This window comes from Somniosus microcephalus, chromosome 25 (genome assembly GCF_052327205.1).
Source record: "Somniosus microcephalus isolate GS21.2 chromosome 25, FLI_Smic_1.0, whole genome shotgun sequence".
NCBI classification, from domain to species: Eukaryota; Metazoa; Chordata; class Chondrichthyes; order Squaliformes; family Somniosidae; genus Somniosus; species Somniosus microcephalus.
The window spans coordinates 31,346,897-31,366,178 of record NC_141011.1 but is presented as its reverse complement, the minus strand read 5'-3'; the positions used below and the strand labels follow the sequence as shown (position 1 = coordinate 31,366,178).

Genomic DNA, 19,282 nt, shown 5'->3' with positions numbered 1-19,282 from the left:
GGGCCGGTCCTACTGAGAAGACACGTGAGGACCCATAAAACGGACCCCCTGGTCGAGAGGGTCGACCTCCTCCACGCCAACCCCCAGTATGCTTACATCGCATACCCGGACGGGCGGGAGGACACAGTCTCCATAAGAGACCTTGCACCCTCGGGGGCCGCAGTAACCCACTACCCACTACCACCCCCCCCCACGATCCGATATCCAGCCCCAGCAGACAGCAGGCCTGGGCCCCGCGATCCGCTCGACATCTACGAGGATGACACGCCTGTGCCACAGCCTACGCTGGACTCGACGCCAGAAGCTTCACTACCCCTGTCGTCGCCACGCCGATCACAGTGGCAGACAAGACCTCCGGAGAGACTCCAATACACTAACTTTTAATACACTTCACCCCGCCGGACTCAATTTTAAACAAGGGGTGAATGTGGTAAACCACTGTTTGTATTCCTGTTTGTCCTGTTTGTATTCCACTGTGTACATGCCTGGACATGCCTCGGCTGACTCCTCCCACAGGTCCTAGTATAAAGGTGACTGCTCCCCAGCCCTTTGTATCCTGGACCGGTCGACCACGCGAGGCAGACCTCCATTCTGTTGTTAATAAAAGCCTTTAGTTACTCTTCTAACTCTCAGTCTTTTATGAGTAATTGATAGCGCATCAGGAACACAATTTAGAGTTAAGGGTATCAAAAGAAATTAGGCAACATTTTTTTTTAGTAGGAGGGTGGTAGAAATGTGGACAAGATTACCAGCAGAGTTGAACAGAAAACCATGGCAGGTTTTAAAAAGAACTGGATGAATTCCTGTTCGCAGTTAGAGGATTCAGGGTAATTCATTATAGAATCACAGTAAGAAATCTGATGGGAGGTTTGGAAGGGTAGGCTAGATCGGGAGACACTGATCTTCTCCTGCCCAAAACATTACCATGTTACTGTGTAGCTGAGATATGCACAGCGAATTGTGGAGCTGCTTGCTGCCTGTGAAGTACTGAAGAAAATTTACTTTGAATCTGATGGTTTACAATGAAAATGTGCTGACCATTGCAAGTGAGAGCACCAGCACAAATGGGAATGGATTTGATCCTCTGTTAGCCAAAGGTACTCTACAAGCAGTGGTATTTAAAGCCAAACTTCACTATTTTACTACCTATCATGACTTACCTTGCAGAACAAAATGACACTAAAAGACAAGCACAAAGAGAAAGCTTATGCTCATTGGGAGTGTTCATTTGCTGTCTACTTGGAACAGACCCCCAGAGATGGTAGTTGATTCAGGACCAATTGACACATTTAAGAGGGAGCCAGATTGATATCTGTTGAGAATAATGCTCGATGGTTATACAGATTTTAGCAGCACTTTTCACCTGAGGAGGAAGTGAAAGAGATACAGGCTGGGAATTTCCTGCTGGGCGTTGCTGCTATTCCACCGCTGTTACTTCACCCGAAGTCACGTCGGGGGGGGGGCGGGAGCTGCTCCGAGGAAATTCCAAGCCAGTGTGTTCTGTAAAATAGGGGACCAACAGATGGTGGCAGCCCACGATAGAGTAAGCATAAACGGTCTCTGCATGGAGGAGGTGCGATAGGCCAAATGGCCCTTTTTCGAGAATTTCTTATGTTCCCAACTCTATAAATAAAGTGGCTTTTCAAATGTTCCCATAATGGCTCCACAGTCTATTGTCAAATCTCAAAATCTTGGTTTCCGACTTATTCGGAGGATATTATATGTATTGAGACCCGGAGCATCAAAGCCAGTAGATAGGCCTTTTCTATTGAACTGAAAAAAATTAAACAGCTGTCCATCTTGAGCTTCAAGTGATACTGAAGCTGTGCTGAATTTCAAGACACATGGATATTCTTTTTCAAATACAATTTGAAATACCCTCTCTTCTAAATAACATAGCTTGATAGTCCTATATCTCTCAGGTATCAAGGTTTCAATATGAGGGCCAAACTGCTGCATCACTAATACTCCATTCTCATCTTTCTTTATCTCATAAAAGGTCAAGTTTGCAAATGTATAGTAACCGACATAAGGCTTCGAGTGAGGAGGCGGAGAAAGAACCTTGTTGCTTTGTCGGAAGGCAGACTCCATCGCAGGTATTAGATAATTATAAACTCCCGCAGTCAAGTCTTCCTCTTGGGGTCGGGAACCTGACATCAAAATAATGAATCCTAATTTGAGTTCAGGAACCAGGGAAAACGTAGCCGAGTAACCGTCCAAGTCGCCATCTTTCTTAATGATATCATAACCAAATAGTTCATTGATTTCCCACGGTGTTCCTGTCTTGCTGGCAAAGTAATCCTCAGAACACCTGAATACCGGCGTAAGCATCATTTTTATGGCGTCAGGCTGCAGAAGGTGTTTGTGAATAGCTCCCAAAAGCACCATAGCCAACTTTGCCAGATCGGCAGCGGTCGAATACATTTGGCCAGAGGGTCGGTACCAGCCAAGGTCGTAAAGCTGGGCTGGTTGGCCATTGCTGTAAACACCGACCGCTAGCTGAGATCGGACGGATAGTGTAAACTCAAATCCAGTGTGCTCCATTCCTATTTTAGTTAAAATATTCTCAGTAATCCAGCGTTGATAGTCTGATCCAACAACTTTATTGGCCAGGATGTGAGCCAGGAGGGAAAATGCCAAATTACTGTAATGGCATCTAAGAAAGACAGAATAGTAAGTGTCATTCAGTTATTATAACACTTCTTGTTATATAATATTATAATAGCGCTCCTTAAAACCTATCTCTTTGACCAAGCTTTTGCCCTAACATCTTGTGCGGCTAGGTGTCAAATTTTGTTTTCTGATAACGCTTCTGTGAAGCGCCTTGGGACGTTTTATTACGTTAAGGGCACTATATAAATGTAAGTAGTTGTTGTTGCCATTGCACAAATGCTTCCTTACATAAAAACATTAAATAGAACCTAAATTAGGAAGCATCTATCTATTTACCTAGAATATACATTTGGCTGCATGCACTTCCTGTTGTGATTTTGTGTGTGCCAATTTTTTGCTATTATAAAGTCCTAAATCTGCCTTTATATTGGGAGATGCTTCTGTAAATTTGTCACTGATTATATAATCTGGCTACCAGGTCTCCCCAATTCTCTTAAATGGTTTCTGAAAATCCAATTATATTTATTCCTTGGTAACAAATTCATGGGTCCCTGAACCATTGCTGAAAATACAGCAGAGTGAGGCTTCTAACCACCGACTGACCCATGGGTGGACCAATCAGAAATACCAAAGTCAACTAATTTAAATATTGCTGGGCAGGACAAGGACCTCAGTTCCATCAATGGTTGACTTGTTCCCCTGGTGGGGTTGGGGGGGGGGGGGGGGGGGTGTAGGAGCAGGAAAATTTGAGAGATGGGGCAAAGAGTCTAAAGAGGTCAGTGACAGTAGAAGGGGTTTAACGGTGTTAATGCTGGGAAATGTTTCCCCTGGCTGGGGAATCTAGAACACGGGATCACCGTCACAGAATAAGGCGTAGGCCATTTAGGACTGAGATGAGGAGAAATTTCTTTGCTCAAAGGGTTGTGAATCTTTGGAATTCTCTACCCCAGAGAGCTGTGGATGCTCAGTCGTTGAGTATATTCAAGACAGAGGTCAATAAGTTTTTGAGAATGAAGGGAATTAAGGGATATGGGGATAGTGCAGGAAGGTGGAGTTGAGGTAGAGGATCAGTCGTGATCTTATTGAATGGCAGAGCAGGCTTGAAGTGCCAAATGGCCTACTCCAGCTCCTATTTCTTATGTTCTTATGTAAGCAGCATCACCACGACCAAAACAGGGCAGCAAAGTTTTCAGAGGGTGATGTGAAGATATATCACTCCTTGGCCTCAGTGTTCACCCATTATCTTACGGGGCTGCTTAGTGCACCAGTCATCCAAAGTCCCAGTCTTCACCCACATGACCCGAGTAGATACCTTCACTCATAGACCTCCCTCTTAATGTTCCCTTCCCATGTGCTTAGTTCCTTTCAGCTCCTATCTTTCCCTTCAATTTGAATACTGACTGCATGGGCTCAATAGGATTTTGTCACCCATATGCATTTCACATTGTTCAACATTCTTCCTTCAGGAGAAGATTGCCCGAAATTCCAGGGTAAGACGGGGCATGAAGGTGGGGTTGGAGGGAGAGGGGGGAAGATTTGAGTCCAGACCCCTCACGAGGAAGAGGGCCCATCCCTCCTGGGGAGGCACTCAACCCAGACTGTGACTGTTAGAGAAGTGAGAGGCTCTGTGTGTCCTGTACCTCCTGCAGCTTTTCTCTGCTCTATGGTGGGAGCACAGCCAGGGGTGGAGTACAAGGGGGCTCCTGTTATTCATTTCTCTGCGACAGGCATTTTTCTACTTTGTCCAGCACACTTTCTAACCTATCAGCCTGTACTTTCCTTCTAGATGCAAGACAGCAGGGAGCAGTGGAGGAAGAGGAGGAGAACGTGTAGAAGGAAGTAGTAGTAGCAGGCCTCTCAACTTCTACATACACCACCACATCACCACCCACTTCATCATTCACCATCTCGCTCTCCACCACCAGCCCAGAGAACCCCCATGCAGAGGTGAAGAGACATTTTAGATGGAGACTTTGCACCGGCGATGCACAGGGCATAAGGCAGTCAGAGCAGGCAGCAGTGGAAAAATAGCCTAAGGTTGCCGAGCACAGGTTTAGGAAGCTGCAGATTAGATTTCAGGGGGTCCGGCCATGAAAACAAGAATGCTGGCCGAGCGTTACACATGTGTGGAGGGACTGCACAGGCTCTCCCAGGATGCACAGCAGATGGTTGGGGTCATGGTGGAGTCCAAAACCATTCTCTGCGCTACGATCAGGGAAGGCTTCTCATCCATGCAGAATGAGCGGCAGCTCCAGGAACATCTTCATCTGCCCCCCCCCCCCCCCCCCCAAATACAGAGACTGGTCAGTGCCTCCAACATGGATGCAGTAACAACTGAGTGCCAGGTCTTGGGGGATTGTTTGGAGACAATGATGGTGAGTGACTTCCAAGATCTTCCAAGTACCATCGTTCAGGGATCGCAGGAAGCCTTTAGGTAGTCCTCGTGTTGCCTGGGGAGTCTTTACACCTGCAGATAATGTCCTCTCATGAAGTAGTCTTCCTCCTCCAAATCATGGAACAGTATGAGCATTGATACAGCTCCCAACCCCCTTAGGCATCACTTGTACTGCAGCAGGATTGCAACACTGTAAATGTGAGTGCAGCCCAGCAAAACTAAGGCTTGAACAAAAAAGGCAGCACTACACAGAAATACCAAAGCCTAACTTTAAGAAGCTTGACTAAGCAGTTCTTATCAGCTCAGCAGTCATATGCCCAGTTATAATAGGTAAAGTAACACTAGTTATGAAGCCCGCACATGCTGGTAGCACAGCCGAGCTATCAAGCCCCCAAAACCATGTCGTAAAATCGCATCTGCTAAGTAAAAAAAAAAAATTGCACCGAATTCCGTTCCCGATTTCCCCACCTGCTTCCGCTAATGAGGCGGCCTCAAGCTGCGGGTGTGGCCTCACAACATTTCTCAGATGTTGTTCTGTTACAGTAATGTGAGTCAGTGCTCAGAAAATTTCCTAAGACAAAGAGGACTAATAGCACTGATAATTGAAATGTTCTTCTGCTTTAACTCAATTTGTCTCGGATGTGGGTTAGTTGCAACATTAATCCATAAGTGCACCATAACTCTCATCTAAGATGCAACCCCCCACTGTAGAAGCATAACACCCGCTCCGCCTCACACGCTCTGGACATTTGTCTGTCAGCGTAATCACGCTGGCGCCTTCCAGATTAGTTATAATGGCAGCAAAATACCAATCAAATATATTTTGAGGCAGTCTTTGTGATGGAAACCAGATTAAAACTGTCCTTACTTGTTATTGCAGTGAGATGAGCGATCTTCCCACCATTTTGTTTAAGGTGGGTTGAAGCCAGACCCCTTGTGCTACTCTCATGAACGGTTTCACCAACTATTTGTATAGAATAAAGAAAGATTGGAATACTTAATTGGGTACGGATGGTTCGTCACATATAAATGTTTTAAAAAAATCAAGGGACAGCTAGAAGTTCTAATTGGTCAGCAATTCTTTAAAAAGTTTGAAATTCCGCGCTACTTTTTGTCAGCGTTGCAGGGTGATATAAAAGTTGAACTCCAACCTTGTGCCAGGATCCGCAACAAGTAAATCGTCCTGCAGAAGATTCAGTGCCATCTCAGTGTTTCCTTCCCACAGCAGACTAGTTGACCTGAGTCGCCTGGGTAACCCTGCAAACCATTTCACACAACATTTAAATGTTTCTGCAACTAAAGTCAACAATTACAAGTCCTTAGAAGTTGATCTCAAACTGAAAGCCATCAAAACCTTAAGGTACACTAAAGCATGATTGGGAAGTTGGAGAATGTGAAAAGGCGACAGATAAAGAAATTATTTTTTATTTTTTAAACTTGATTTCTCCACATAATTGAATATTATGTGGCCAAGTTTACTTGGCTGTTTCACTGTCTTTCGCTGAATACATTGGGTCACCTTGAAACAGTGGCCGTGGTCATAGGCCTCGATTGAGGCCTGTTTTTGAATTGTCAGCTTTTTGGGGTGGTGTCAGCTTTTTTGAAGTTATTTGTGAGCTTTTCCGAGGTTTGTGGGTTGGCCTGTATGCAGATGAGAGTTATAAAATTTGATGTTTTGTGATACTTTCTAAATTCGGTGTTAAGATATTTAGTTCACTGGGAGAGCATACAGCAAATGTGGGCCCATAGGTCAGCAGGCTTCGCAGGATGGAAAATATTCTGGGACTTCATAGAAACATAGAAGATAGGAGCAGGAGTAGGCCATTCGGCCCCTCAAGCCTGCTCCGCCATTCAATGAGATCATGGCTGATCATTCAAATTCAGTACCCGGTCCCTGCTTTCTCCCCATATCCCTTGATCCCTTTAGCCTTAAGAAATATATCCAACTCCTTCTTGAATATATTTAATGAATTGTGAATATATTTAATGAATACTTCCTGAATTGTGAATATATTTAATGAATACTTCCTGAAGTCCAGGCCCAAATTTCCAATATACGTTCCTGGCTTGTAAAACTGCACAGGTGCAAATGTGTAAAACCTGCTCATAATTAGCTTAGGTGTTCACTACACTCTTTCTTTGACTTACTCCACGCTAACTCTATTTCTTGACATAACGTTGTTACTTTCTAAAATTATTAACTAGACAACAGTTTAATCTATATTTTGTTCAAGAATATATTTTGTAAAATACTTTCCTCACCTGACAGCTGACTGGCCATTCTTTTCAATGTCACAGATGCTACCTTTGTAGCAGATTTCCTTCTCTCAAGAAATACCAGGCCGCCTGCTTCATATTTATGTTCTAATTCTTTCGAGTTGCCCAGTGGGTTTTTAACTGTAAAGTTTTCGACATATTTTGTTAGTGGGTCATCCAGAGATGTAATTTTTCCTTCCTGCCATAGTTTGTACAGCATTATAGTAGGGAATATCTTGGAAATGCTTGCGATCCTGAAACAAGAGGAATTTGATTAGGATTTTCACTGAATTCAATACCACAAAACATTTCACATTTACTGAGATTAAGAAGGAATCTCACCATAAGTACATATTTTAAAAATGAAAGTGTGCAAAAGAAGTCGAATTAAGTTTGTTTTTTCCCCATCTTTTTCTTCTGATGAGGAGGAAAAGGATTTGCTTCTAATTTGGACACGAGATGAGCAAACATCTCTAACAATGCATCGGTTATGGTATCTGCGGCCATGGGCATAAGAGCTACTGTATCTGGATACCCAGGTGTGTAGTCTATCATGGTTAATATGTACCATTCCCAGAGTGACTCCTGACAGTTCAAGGAACCCACAACATCTGTATGTCCATCCTTTTTTCACACTGTACGGACACCACAGCCTTTGCCTGGCTCCGAGTCACCACTCAAGCTTTCTCTTCTATAACCAAATTAGCAACAACATGCTCATCATACAAATGATTTCCCAGCAGAAATGGTATAGGTGTTGATGTGACTACTTCCACAACCAACCACGAGTGGTATTCTGATCAATCACTGGCCAACTGACCCAGTGAGACCATGAGCGAGCATGAGCCAGCCTATTCTCTAGGTGTTAGTCGTCCTGCACCAGGGGTGGTTTTACCAGTGTAAGGGTGCACCCAATATCATGTAGTCCTTTGGTGGATCGTTTATCAACACTGAGCCCAGGAATGCTATCGTATGCCTTTGCACGCACCCCAGTTTCATGTCTTCGGAGTTGGGTTTGGCCTTCCTAATTGGGATCTGGCCCACGCCTGGACCAGCAGTTGCTCGTACTGTGCCATATTGTGCTATAGCTGGAGTACCTGAGGTCTCACCCCATGGGGTCTTGCTCTGGCACACCTCCTGGATTTTGAAGCTGTGGACACACATCCAACTGTCTCCTCTCCAGTCGCTGGGACCCCAACACTTGTAATGTGGCATAGTGGTCTGCTCATTCACCTAACTGCTTCAGTCTTATGCTCCTAGTCAAGCAACCATATTCTTAGATCTTCTGGAATCACTTGCAGAATTCGACTACCTCAGAGAACAATATAGAAACTTTCTTCTGAGCAGTTGTCAGCTTCTACCATTGACTTGCCCTGTCGGACATCTGCCAAATTCTTTTAATGTATCACATTTAAAGGAAAAAAAGAACTTACATTTCTATAGCGCCTTTCATGACCTCAGGATGTTCCAAAATGCTTTACAGCCAATTAAGTACTTTTGAGGGTAGTCACTGTTGTAATGTAGGGAAACGCGGCAGCCAGTTGCACACAGCAAGGTGCCACGAATAGTAATGTGATAATGGTCAGATAATCTGTTTTAGTTGGTTGAGGAATAAATGTTGGCCAGGACACCAGGTGAACTCCCCTGATCTTCTTCAAATAATGCCATGAGATTGTTTCCGTCCACCGGAGAGGGCAGACGGGGCCTCGGTTTAATGTCTGATCCAAAACACAGCACCTCTGACAGTGCAGCTCTGCACTAAAATGTCAGCCTGGAGTATGTGCTCAAGTCTCTGGTGTGGGGCTTGATTTCCCATCTGCTCTCTCAGATGGACGTAAAAGATCCCATGGTACTATTCACAGAAGACCAGGGGAGTTCTCCCGGTGTCCAACACTTATCCCTCACCCAACACCCGACCTTGCTGTGACCAAATTGGCTGCTACATTTCCTACATTACAACAGTAACTACACCTCAAAAGTACTTAGTTGACTTTGGGACGTCCGGGGGTGGCGAAAGGTGCTGCTATATATAAATATACAAGTTCTTTCTTTCTTATAACAGTCACTGCATTTCAAAGTAATTGATTGTGTGTAAAATGCTTTGAGATGTTTTTGATAAATGAGAGTGTTTTACAGATGCAAATCCTTATTTCTTTCAAATCGATGTGAGTTCAGTAGTTACACCATGGCTTCAGTTAGCCATTTTGTCTGCAACTGTAACATCCAATATCACCCTACAGTAACTTTATAGAATGATTATTACGATTGTTGCAAACATTCAGATTGTTCACCTTCATTTACCAGCAGTAAATTAACTTACAGGAAACAGAATGATACTGTACTTAATGTAATAAGTGTTAAGTAACACTGTGAATGGCAATTAGAGCACCGCAGGGAATAGTATTGCTCATTGCTGCATGAGTCACAGCGCATAATAGTCTGAGAATGCACCTCGTGGGGAAAACAGGTCCTGGCCACAGAGGGAGTGGAAAAAGAAACACAAGATAGAAAAGAAGGGAGGAAAATGAAAAGAAGGATAAAGAAAAGCTTTGCCACATGACATTTCTTTACAAATTACTTACAATGGAAATCAAAGGTAATACATGGATGCAGATTAGTGACTGCCCAAAGAGAATGAAGCAGAGGTTGGTTGTAAGAGGGGATGGATCAAAATGGAAGGAGATATTGAGTGAGGTTCCCCGGGGATCTTTGTTGTGATTTTCTCTCTCTGGTATACCGAAGTGACCTGGATGTGACGTCTCACATCAAGCTAATTAAGTGCACAGATGACACCAAGCCAGGGCGCGCTGTGGCCTCAGGAGCTCCACCGGGTACGAGCTTCAGCTGATCAAAGGAAAATGAAGTTCAATACATTCAGACAGAAAAAAACAGAAAGTAGGTGGACTACTTGGGTGGAAAAAGGACCTGCCGACGGAAAGCTGAAGCAAACGTGGCGGTGGGGGTGGGGGGTGGTGGTGACAGGGGGGCAATTGTCAATCATTGCATACAAGCAATGTGAGGGGGGAAAAAAACCTGAACTGAATACAATGACTTGATGAGATAATGGCTCTGCAACCTCAAAACGGAATGGCGCGAAGGGGACATTCTAGAGGTGTGAAGCTGCTCTCGAGTCCTGGCCAGAACACTGTATATCAGATCATTAACAAAACAGAGAAAGTAAACCCAGAACAATAATTTAAGATACAACATGGCCGTGGGATAAGAGGGACCAGGTTCAGGATTCTGAAGGGCAAGTTTAGCACAAATGCCAAGAAGCTGCGAGGGGCTGTCACAAAAGATGGTTTTAGACGACTGGTTTCATTTAGGAAACAGCTGGTACTGCAATGGGAAGATGGTAGGGTTGGTATTCTGAGAGACCAGTGGGCTGAAGCACCTCCTTCATCCAAACCCATCTTGTGATTTGTGAAATAACAATCTTTTTAAATAAAACAGCACCTTTACACTTAGAGTTGCTACAGGTAAAGGCACCTTAAATAAGCGAATGGAATTCTGCACTGGATCATTTGTCATGGAAAGTAAGATTGGTCCAAGGTGTCAGATAGCACAGCTGGATGTGTAAAGTTACCTGTAAGCAGTATATTCATTTGGTGGAGGTGAAAATTCGTCTGATGCATTTCTTTTCCCAAAATTTCCAGTCCACAGCACAGTATCATTATAGATTACAATAGCTGAAATGGATGGCAGACTCATTGGATGTAGTTGATGGCGTAAAAGAAAGTCAACCTGAAAGAGAGAGTCCATATTTGCCTAACTTTTATTTGTGAATATTCAAAGAGAAATATAATTTTGGTAATAACGTGCAATGAAAAATATAACTCCCGAGTGAATGGGGTAGATCCTGACTCTGCGACAATGTAAAACGGGTGATGGCGAGTCAACAGAATGTTTTACATCTTTCCCCATTTTTATTTCCATTGAAGTGTTTTACCTTTCATTATTTTAAAGACTTAGATCATGTCTCCCCTCAGTCTTCTTTCCTCCTGCTCACCTTTCTCTGAATCCTTTCCAACAAATCCTTTTGTGATTTCCATTGACTAGATGCTTTCAAGCAATGATTTATGAACATTCCCCAATCCTTTTATTTATCAGCCTTTGCCGGTAGAGACTTTTTCATGTTATCTCAATCGCAAAGTTCCATTAACCTAACTAAAAACAGAACCCTTTCATATTATACTTATATTTGCTTTTAAAGTCGATCTGCCATATCGCAACCCAGTTACATAATAAATCTTTGCATTTTACTTGTTATCTACTCACATAGCTTCATGTCATTGGCAAATATAACAGCACTATTACAGTTCCATATCATTCACAAGTATTAGTCCCAATCTTGTGCTTCCAACAAAACTTGTGCCAAGGCAAAGTGAGCCCACAGCACATTGTGCAGACTGCATACATTTGTGTGGGTTGAACTCATATGAATAATTGGTATAGGCTCTTTGTACCAGCAACACCATCCAGGACAAAGCAGCCCGCGTGATTGGCGCCCCATCCACCACCTTAAACATTCACTCCCTCCACCACCAGCGTACCGTGGCTGCAGTGTGTACCATCTACAAGATGCACTGCAGCAACTCGCCAAGGCTTCTTCGGCAGCACCTCCCAAACCCGCGACCTCTTCCACCTAGAAGGGCAAGAGCAGCAGACTCATGGTAACACCATCACCTCCAAGTCACACACCATCCTGACTTGGAAGAATCGTCGTTCCTTCATAGTCGCTGGGTCAAAATCCTGAAACTCCCTCCCTAACAGCACTATGGGAGTACCTTCAACACACGGACTACAGCGGTTCAAGAAAGCGGCTCACCACCACCTTCTCAAGGGCAATTAGGGATGGGCAATAAATGCTGATCTTGCCAGCGATGCCCACATCCCAGGAACAAATTTTTAAAAACCTAATGAACGTGGAGTAAATCTGGCTAGCAACTCAAATTTAAAGGGACATGCCCACGTAAAGGCTGAACAGGCAGCCAAATATTGTTTCAGTCTTTATTAAGCTTCAAAATGGGTTTGAAAAATTCCTCAGCCCTTGCCAAAGCTGTACGGCAAGGGGTGGGGGGAGAGGGTAACAAATACCAGGCAAAAATGAAAGGAAAGCAAATATGTAGACATGAAATTAAGTCTATGGGCAAGAGATGGGGCGGTGCAGAACGTGGCCTCCCATTTTATGATTGGTGAAATGGAGCATAAAGTGGGTGTAGGGAGGGTTACCCTGTTTGGCAATGCAGTGCAGCCACCCCAGATGACAGCAGTGCAACATGTCTGGCAGTAGGTGGTGGTCAGATGTAACTGTCTGTATAACACATGGCTGCCACCTACAATACTCTTCATTTTCGAGAACCCTGTCTCCCAGGAAAAGTTCTGCGTCCTGTCTATCTGCTGCTTCCTCTCTACAGGGAATGTGATGTTGCCCCTTACAAACAAGGCCTCTGTCACTTGTTGGATACGTTTGTTGTGTCTGATAAATTTAATGGAGTCCTTTTGAGGAAATGGTAGAGTGTATTGATGAAGCAAATGCAGTTGATGCTGTGTGTATGGATTTTCGAAAAGAAAGACTTGCATTTATATAGTGCCTTTCACGACCACCGGACGTCTCAAAGCGCTTTACAGCTAATTAAGTACTTTGAGTGTAGTCACTGTTGTAATGTAGGAAACACGGCAGCCAATTTGCGCACAGCAAGCTCCCACAAACAGCAATGTGGTAATGACCAGATAATCCATTTTAGTGATGTTGATTGAGGGATAAATATTGGCCGGGACACCGGGGAGAACTCCCCTGCTCTTCTTCCAAATAGTGCCGTTGAATCTTTTGCGTCCACCTGAGAGAGCAGAAGGGGCCTCGGTTTAACATCTCATCCGAAAGGCGGCACCTCCGACAGTGCAGCATTCCCTCAGTGCTGCACTGGAGTGTCAGCCTAAAGGCGTTTTAGAAGATGCTACATAAGAGAGCTTCTTGATAAAATTAAGGCAGACAATTTCAATTGGAATGTGATACCGTGGATGGGAGTTTTAAGGGACAGTAAACAGAGAGCAGTGATTAATGAATGTTTTATGGACAGGAGGGATGTAAATTGTGGTGTTCCTCACGCATCAATGTTGGGACAAATGCTCTTCTCACTGTATAAATAAATGGCCTGGACTTGAGTATAGGATATCAAAATTTACAGATGAGACAGAAATAGAAAGCACGGTTGACTGTGAAGAGGATTGTACGTGACTTTTGAAAGACAAACAGGTTAATTGACTGGGCAGATAGATATCGGAATAAATTTAATGTGGAAAAATGTGAGTTAATATATTTTACATAAGAACATAAGAAATAAGAGCAGGAGTAGGCCATACGGCCCCTCAAGCCTGCTCCGCCATTCAGTAAGATCATGGCTGATCATCGACCTCAACTCCACTTTCCCGCCCGATCTCCATATCCCTTGATTCCCCTCGAGTCCAAAAATCTATCTATTTCAGCCTTGAATATATTCAAAGACTCAGCATTCACAGCCGTCTGGGGCAGAGAATTCCAAAGATTCACAACCCTCTGAGTGAAGAAATTCCTCCTCATCTCGGTCTTAAATGGCCGACCCCTTATCCTGAGACTATGCCCCCTAGTTCTAGACACTCCAGCCAGGGGAAACAACCTCTCAGCATCTACCCTGTCAATCCTCTTCAGAATCTTATGTTTCAATGAGATCACCTCTCATTCTTCTAAACTCCAGAGAATATTAAGAAGAAACATACACTTAAAGGTAAAACTTTGAAAGGAGTAAAGGAGTAGATAGACTTAGGAATTTCATACACGAATCTTGATTGCACAGCGCCTTCTACAGGGTCAATGGCCTAGTGGTCCTGATACTGGACTAGCAATCCCACTGTAGTAAGTTGTGAAACTGAATTGAATAAATGTTGTAATTTGTGGGTTAGCACCAGAATAAAAGTGATCATGAAAGATGCTGGATGGTTGTGAAAACCCGACTGATTCATTTCCTTCAGGGTTATGTTATTATGTGGTTGAATCTTGATGCCCTCAAGGAACTAGGGATGGGCCAGAAATGCTGCCTTGCTGGTGTTGCCCACATCCAAAGAAATAGATTAAAAAAAATAAACTCACCCGCCCACCACCTCCACTTGCAGATCAGAAGGATGTGCTGAGTCACGTCAGTAACAGTGACCCCCACATCCACTGCAATACAGTAGTTCCAATCCATGCCACATGTAAATCTTCAAGGTAATTGACAGAATGATAATTCCTAAAGCAACAGTTTCTACTGTTATTTTTTTTTACAAATCTGAGGTTGTGTGTAAAATATAAATTGGTAAGTTAAATTCAACTCTTTCCATGTTGAAAAAATCCCCATCTAATTAAAATTTAATTTCTAATTTTTCACTGGGAAATGTGATTGAACACACAGTTTTCTCTCTCTTTTTGTTTTTGCTTCTTTCTGGCTATTGTTTCAACTTTGTGTTATTCTGCCAAAAATGAGCACCCTTCCAAAGATGAGCAGTTAGTGTGAAATTCTAAGTTGACCAGAATCTTGCCCTCCATTCTAGATTTTCCAAATTTCTTTTAACGCCAGGTGTACTATTTGTTATTTACTAACCTTTTCTAGAGCTTCTTTTAGAATCGGCATGGGATGCACCAACGGCACAGGTTTGGGATGCCTAGGGCACATTTGGACTGGTTTGGGCTCTTTAGACAAAGTAAATTCACCTGAAGTAAACAGAAAAATAACACAGCGAGGGAGATTTAATTTTAGACAATAGTCATTTGAGGACTGACATTCCGAGAAAATAACATTGTTAACTGAGCAGTGAACACAATATTTCATTCAAGTAAGTATTCAGCTTGAGGATGGGGCAGTGGTGGAGGACAGCTCACAAGTGAAGAGGAGCAAATGGAGGTAGTGACAGGGAAAACTCAGTAGTTACCTAGGCTTTCTGTCTGAGACAACTGTGGGCAGGAAACTGGTACCCTATTGTGCTCGTTAGCTGTGGCTCAGTTGGTAGCACTCTTGCCTCTGAGTCAGAGGGTCGTGGGTTCAAGTCCCACCCCAGAGACTTGAGCACAGAAATCTAGGTTGACACTCCGGTAGTACTGAGGGAGCAGTACTGAGGGAGTGCTGCGCTGTTGGAGGTGCCATCTTTCAGATGAGATGTTAAACTGAGACGTAAAAGATCCTACAGCACTATTTCAAAGAAGAGCAGGGGATTATCCCCGGTGTCCTGGCCAATATTTATACCCTCAATCAACATCACTAAAACAGATTATCTGGCCATTATCACATTGCTGTTTGTGGGAGCTTGCTGTGCGCAAATTGGCTGCTGCATTTCCCACATTACGACAGTGACTACACTCCAAAAGCAGTTCATTGACTGTGGGACATCCTGGGGTCGTGAAAGGCGCTATATAAATGCAAGACTTTCTTTTCTTTTTTGTAACAACACTAATGGCGATACTAAACCTCAGCTCCAAATAATTGACCAACCTCCTTTCACTTACTCGTGTCTTTCTTTGGAAGTTTGTACTGCCACACAAAGCAGCAAGTCATGGTGATGGAGACGAGTATAAAGAAAGCCATTCCAAGATGTGGCCATTTTAAATCCATAACGAGGCCTGTCCTCACACCTTGCCCATCAGGACACTGCTGCCAAACAAGAACACAGATTATAAACACATCTCCTATTGCATCCTGCATGGCTGACGACTACATTAGGATGATAACATTCCTACTACAGGAAACTCTCGTTTAAATGGCACCTAAATATCCGGATTTCTCTATTAACCGGTAAAATTCATACTCCGAGAACAACAACTCAATAACCGGAAATGTTGCCGAGTCCGAGTTAGTCAGTGGGGGTAGTTCTCCAAACTGCCACTACTCGGCTTCTTGGCGCTACAGTACTGTATACAGTCGTTTACTGTATAAGTTTTGTTTTACTGTTAAGTAATTAAGAGAGTTATGGATTACCCTCAACTGGCAGTACTGTACTTAATCAAGCATCTTCCACCATCCATTTAACACAACATTCTGTAGGCGAGTACCCAATTACTGTATACTGCACATTTCTGTATTTCTAAATTCTAAAGGAAACTCCTATAGGATCTGGAAGTGTACTTGCTTTCCAGAACTACTTGCTAGTGACAAGTTCAAAAGTTCACAGCAGTCTTTAGCCTCACTACGTGGACGGCAGCGACTGCCTGAGATTGCTGTGTAGTAGAAATAAATAATCCAGTGTAGCAAGGGTCAACTTGTTACATGTCACTGACATGCCATTGAACCACCGGATGACTGATAAAGGTCAAGTCAGCCTCTCTTTATTTGGACAAGCGTACACATATTTGGCACTTTGCACAGCTTCGTACACTTCTTATGCAAATGAAATGAAAGGAACGCCTCCCATCAGAATGAATAAACGGGAGGCTGCAGCTTAGGTATGCCCAGTGATAATACGGATTCATATCTGCCAACCTCCAAACTCGGAAAAGCTGACGAACAGCTTCAAAACAGCTTGTACAACCCAAAAAGCTGACACCTCAAAAAACAATGTACAGGTTTAAAGCAGCCCCGAATAAAGGCCAATGACCAAGGCCGCTAGTTCAAGGTGACTTTTTATTACGTTGGAGCTCATGATTTTTTGCATTCCACAATTCAATTTGTTTTTTGGGTGAAAACTAAAACCCAATTACCTCACGCATGATATATGAAAAGAAGTAGTTACAATGGGAGTGCCGAGAGAGGTGAACTTGTCATGATTTGTGCTGCAGGTATACCCAATTATTCACATTATAGGGAAAACTGAAGTACATAAAAGTGCAAATTTAGCAGGACTGGATTTAGAAAGGGGAACGTGAATTCTGAAGGTGCTAAATTTATTTTCGAGGTGTTCTGAGAGCATGCCCTCCTCCCAGGAAATGTTGGTTTCTGACACTTTTTACAGCATTTAGAAGTGTACCGTGAACCCAGGCCTATTGCAATGAGTCACGAGCAATTTTGTCAGTGTCAAAGATTGCCTACATTCAGTATTGAATAGCTGTTTGATCTAACATAATAATTGATCTACTGCTTTAGTTTCAGGATCGCTCGGGATGGAGGTGGCTCCAAGCCACCTTGACAGAGATCAAAGAAAAGGCTCCCGATACATTTTGGTCGGAAGTACGAGGAGGGGCAATATAAACTAAAGGGTACAATCCTAAAGAGGGTGCATGAACAGAGAGACCTGGGGGTATATGTGCACAAATCATTGAAGGTGGCAGGGCAGGTTGAAAAAGTGGTTAAAAAAGCATACGGGATTCTGGGCTTCATAAATAGAGGCATAGAGTACAAAAGCAAGGAAGTTATGATGAACCTTTATAAAACACTGGTTCGGCCTCAACTGGAGTATTGGGTCCAATTCTGGGCACCGCACTTTAGGAAGGATGTGAAGGCCTTAGAGAGGGTGCAGAAAAGATTTACGAGAATGATTCCAGGGATGGGGGACTTCAGTTACATGGCTGGACTAGAGAAGCTGGGGTTGTTCTCCTTACAACAACAACAACTTGTATTTATATAGCACCTTTAACGTAGTAAAACGTTCCAAGGCGCGGCACAGGAGTATTTTAAGACCAAAAAATTTGACACCGATCCACATAAGGATAAATTAGGGTAGGTGACCAAAAGCTTGGTCAAAGAGGTAGGTTTTAAGGAGCGTCTTAAAGGAGGAAAGAGAGGTAGCGAGGCGGAGAGGTTTAGGCAGGGAATTCCAGAGCTTAGGGCCTAGGCAACAGAAGATTAGAACAGAGAAGATTGAGAGGAGATTTGATAGAGGTGTTCAAAATCATGAGGGGTCTAGAGAAACAGTTCCCACTGGCGGAAGGGTCAAGAACCAGAGGACACAGATTTAAGGTGATTGGCAAAAGAACCAAATGCGACATGAGGAAAAACTTTTTTACGCAGCGAGTGGTTATGATCTGGAATGCACTGCCTGAAAGGGTGGTGGAGGCAGGCTCAATCGTGGCTTTCAAAAAGGGAATTGGATAAGTACCTGAAGGAAAAATATTTGCAGGGCTACAGGGAAAGGGCGGGGGAGTGGGACTAGCTGAAGTGCTCTTGCAGAGAGCTGGGACGGGCCGAATGGCCTCCTCCTGTGCTGTAAACATTCTATGATTCCTGTCAGAAGGGGACAGGAGCATTGATTGGCTGATGTTCTCTTTGATGGGTAGCTCAGAGACATCCTATTACAGAATTATTTTAATCAGTCTGCAGCCTGTGCTTGAGTGTTGCGGCCAACAGTTGCAAAGCTGTATGTTTTATAACATTCTGCACCGTGTAAAAGAGAACTAGGCCAGACAGCAGCTATGGTAAGTAAATTTCCATTTTAGGTCTATATTTAGAGAGAAAGCAAATGGCATCTTTATTACTTCATTTATTGAGGTGGGTAGAGAAATATATATATTTCATTGAGTTATACTGCTTACTGTTCATTTATCTGCCTTATGAAAATAAACCCATTTGTTCCAAGACTCGGATTGGTAATAGCATGTATCCAATCTGCTTTCGAAGAGAGAAGAACTGCGTGGTGGCCTGTGATACATTCCAGTAGCTGGTGTACAAAGTGAGAGATCTCTGTTACGATCCCTGGGTCTCACTATTGCTTCCATAGATATTGGGCAGGAAAAGGTACATTCCTTCTTCTGCTGAGAAAACGCTATCTATTAAGGTGGCTGGTGGGATGGAATGGAGGGGTCTGATGTACTTCAAAGTTCTGTAATGCATTCTTTTGATTAGTTTGACTTACAGGAGCGCATAAATGATTGATGTGTGGACATCATTGCATCAGTGCACAGTATGTGAAAACGGGTCCCCTCTTGTGAGTCACAGCGACAATACTTATCTTCCAGCAAGTAGCCTAATTTAGCTGTACTATGTAACAGAATCTGTGGAGAACATACAACAACAACTTATATTTATATAGAGCCTTTAACGTAATAAAATGTCCCAAGGTGCTTCACAGGAGTGTTATCAA

At 43.4% G+C, this 19,282-nt stretch overlaps 1 protein-coding gene across 1 annotated transcript; it reads right to left on the bottom strand.

Moving 5' to 3' along the window:
- Window positions 1–189: 189 nt before the first annotated feature.
- LOC147100628 (beta-lactamase-like protein 1) lies at window positions 190–16,196 on the bottom strand. The gene is made up of 6 exons (XM_085967094.1): window positions 15,780–16,196; window positions 14,881–14,990; window positions 10,851–11,008; window positions 7,271–7,518; window positions 6,160–6,265; window positions 190–2,656 (listed from the first exon to the last, which is right to left on the bottom strand). Exons 1-6 carry the CDS (start codon window positions 15,973–15,975, stop codon window positions 1,684–1,686), a joined length of 1,791 nt encoding a protein of 596 aa, XP_085823220.1. The 5' UTR covers window positions 15,976–16,196; the 3' UTR covers window positions 190–1,683.
- Between the last annotated feature and the right edge of the window lie 3,086 nt (window positions 16,197–19,282).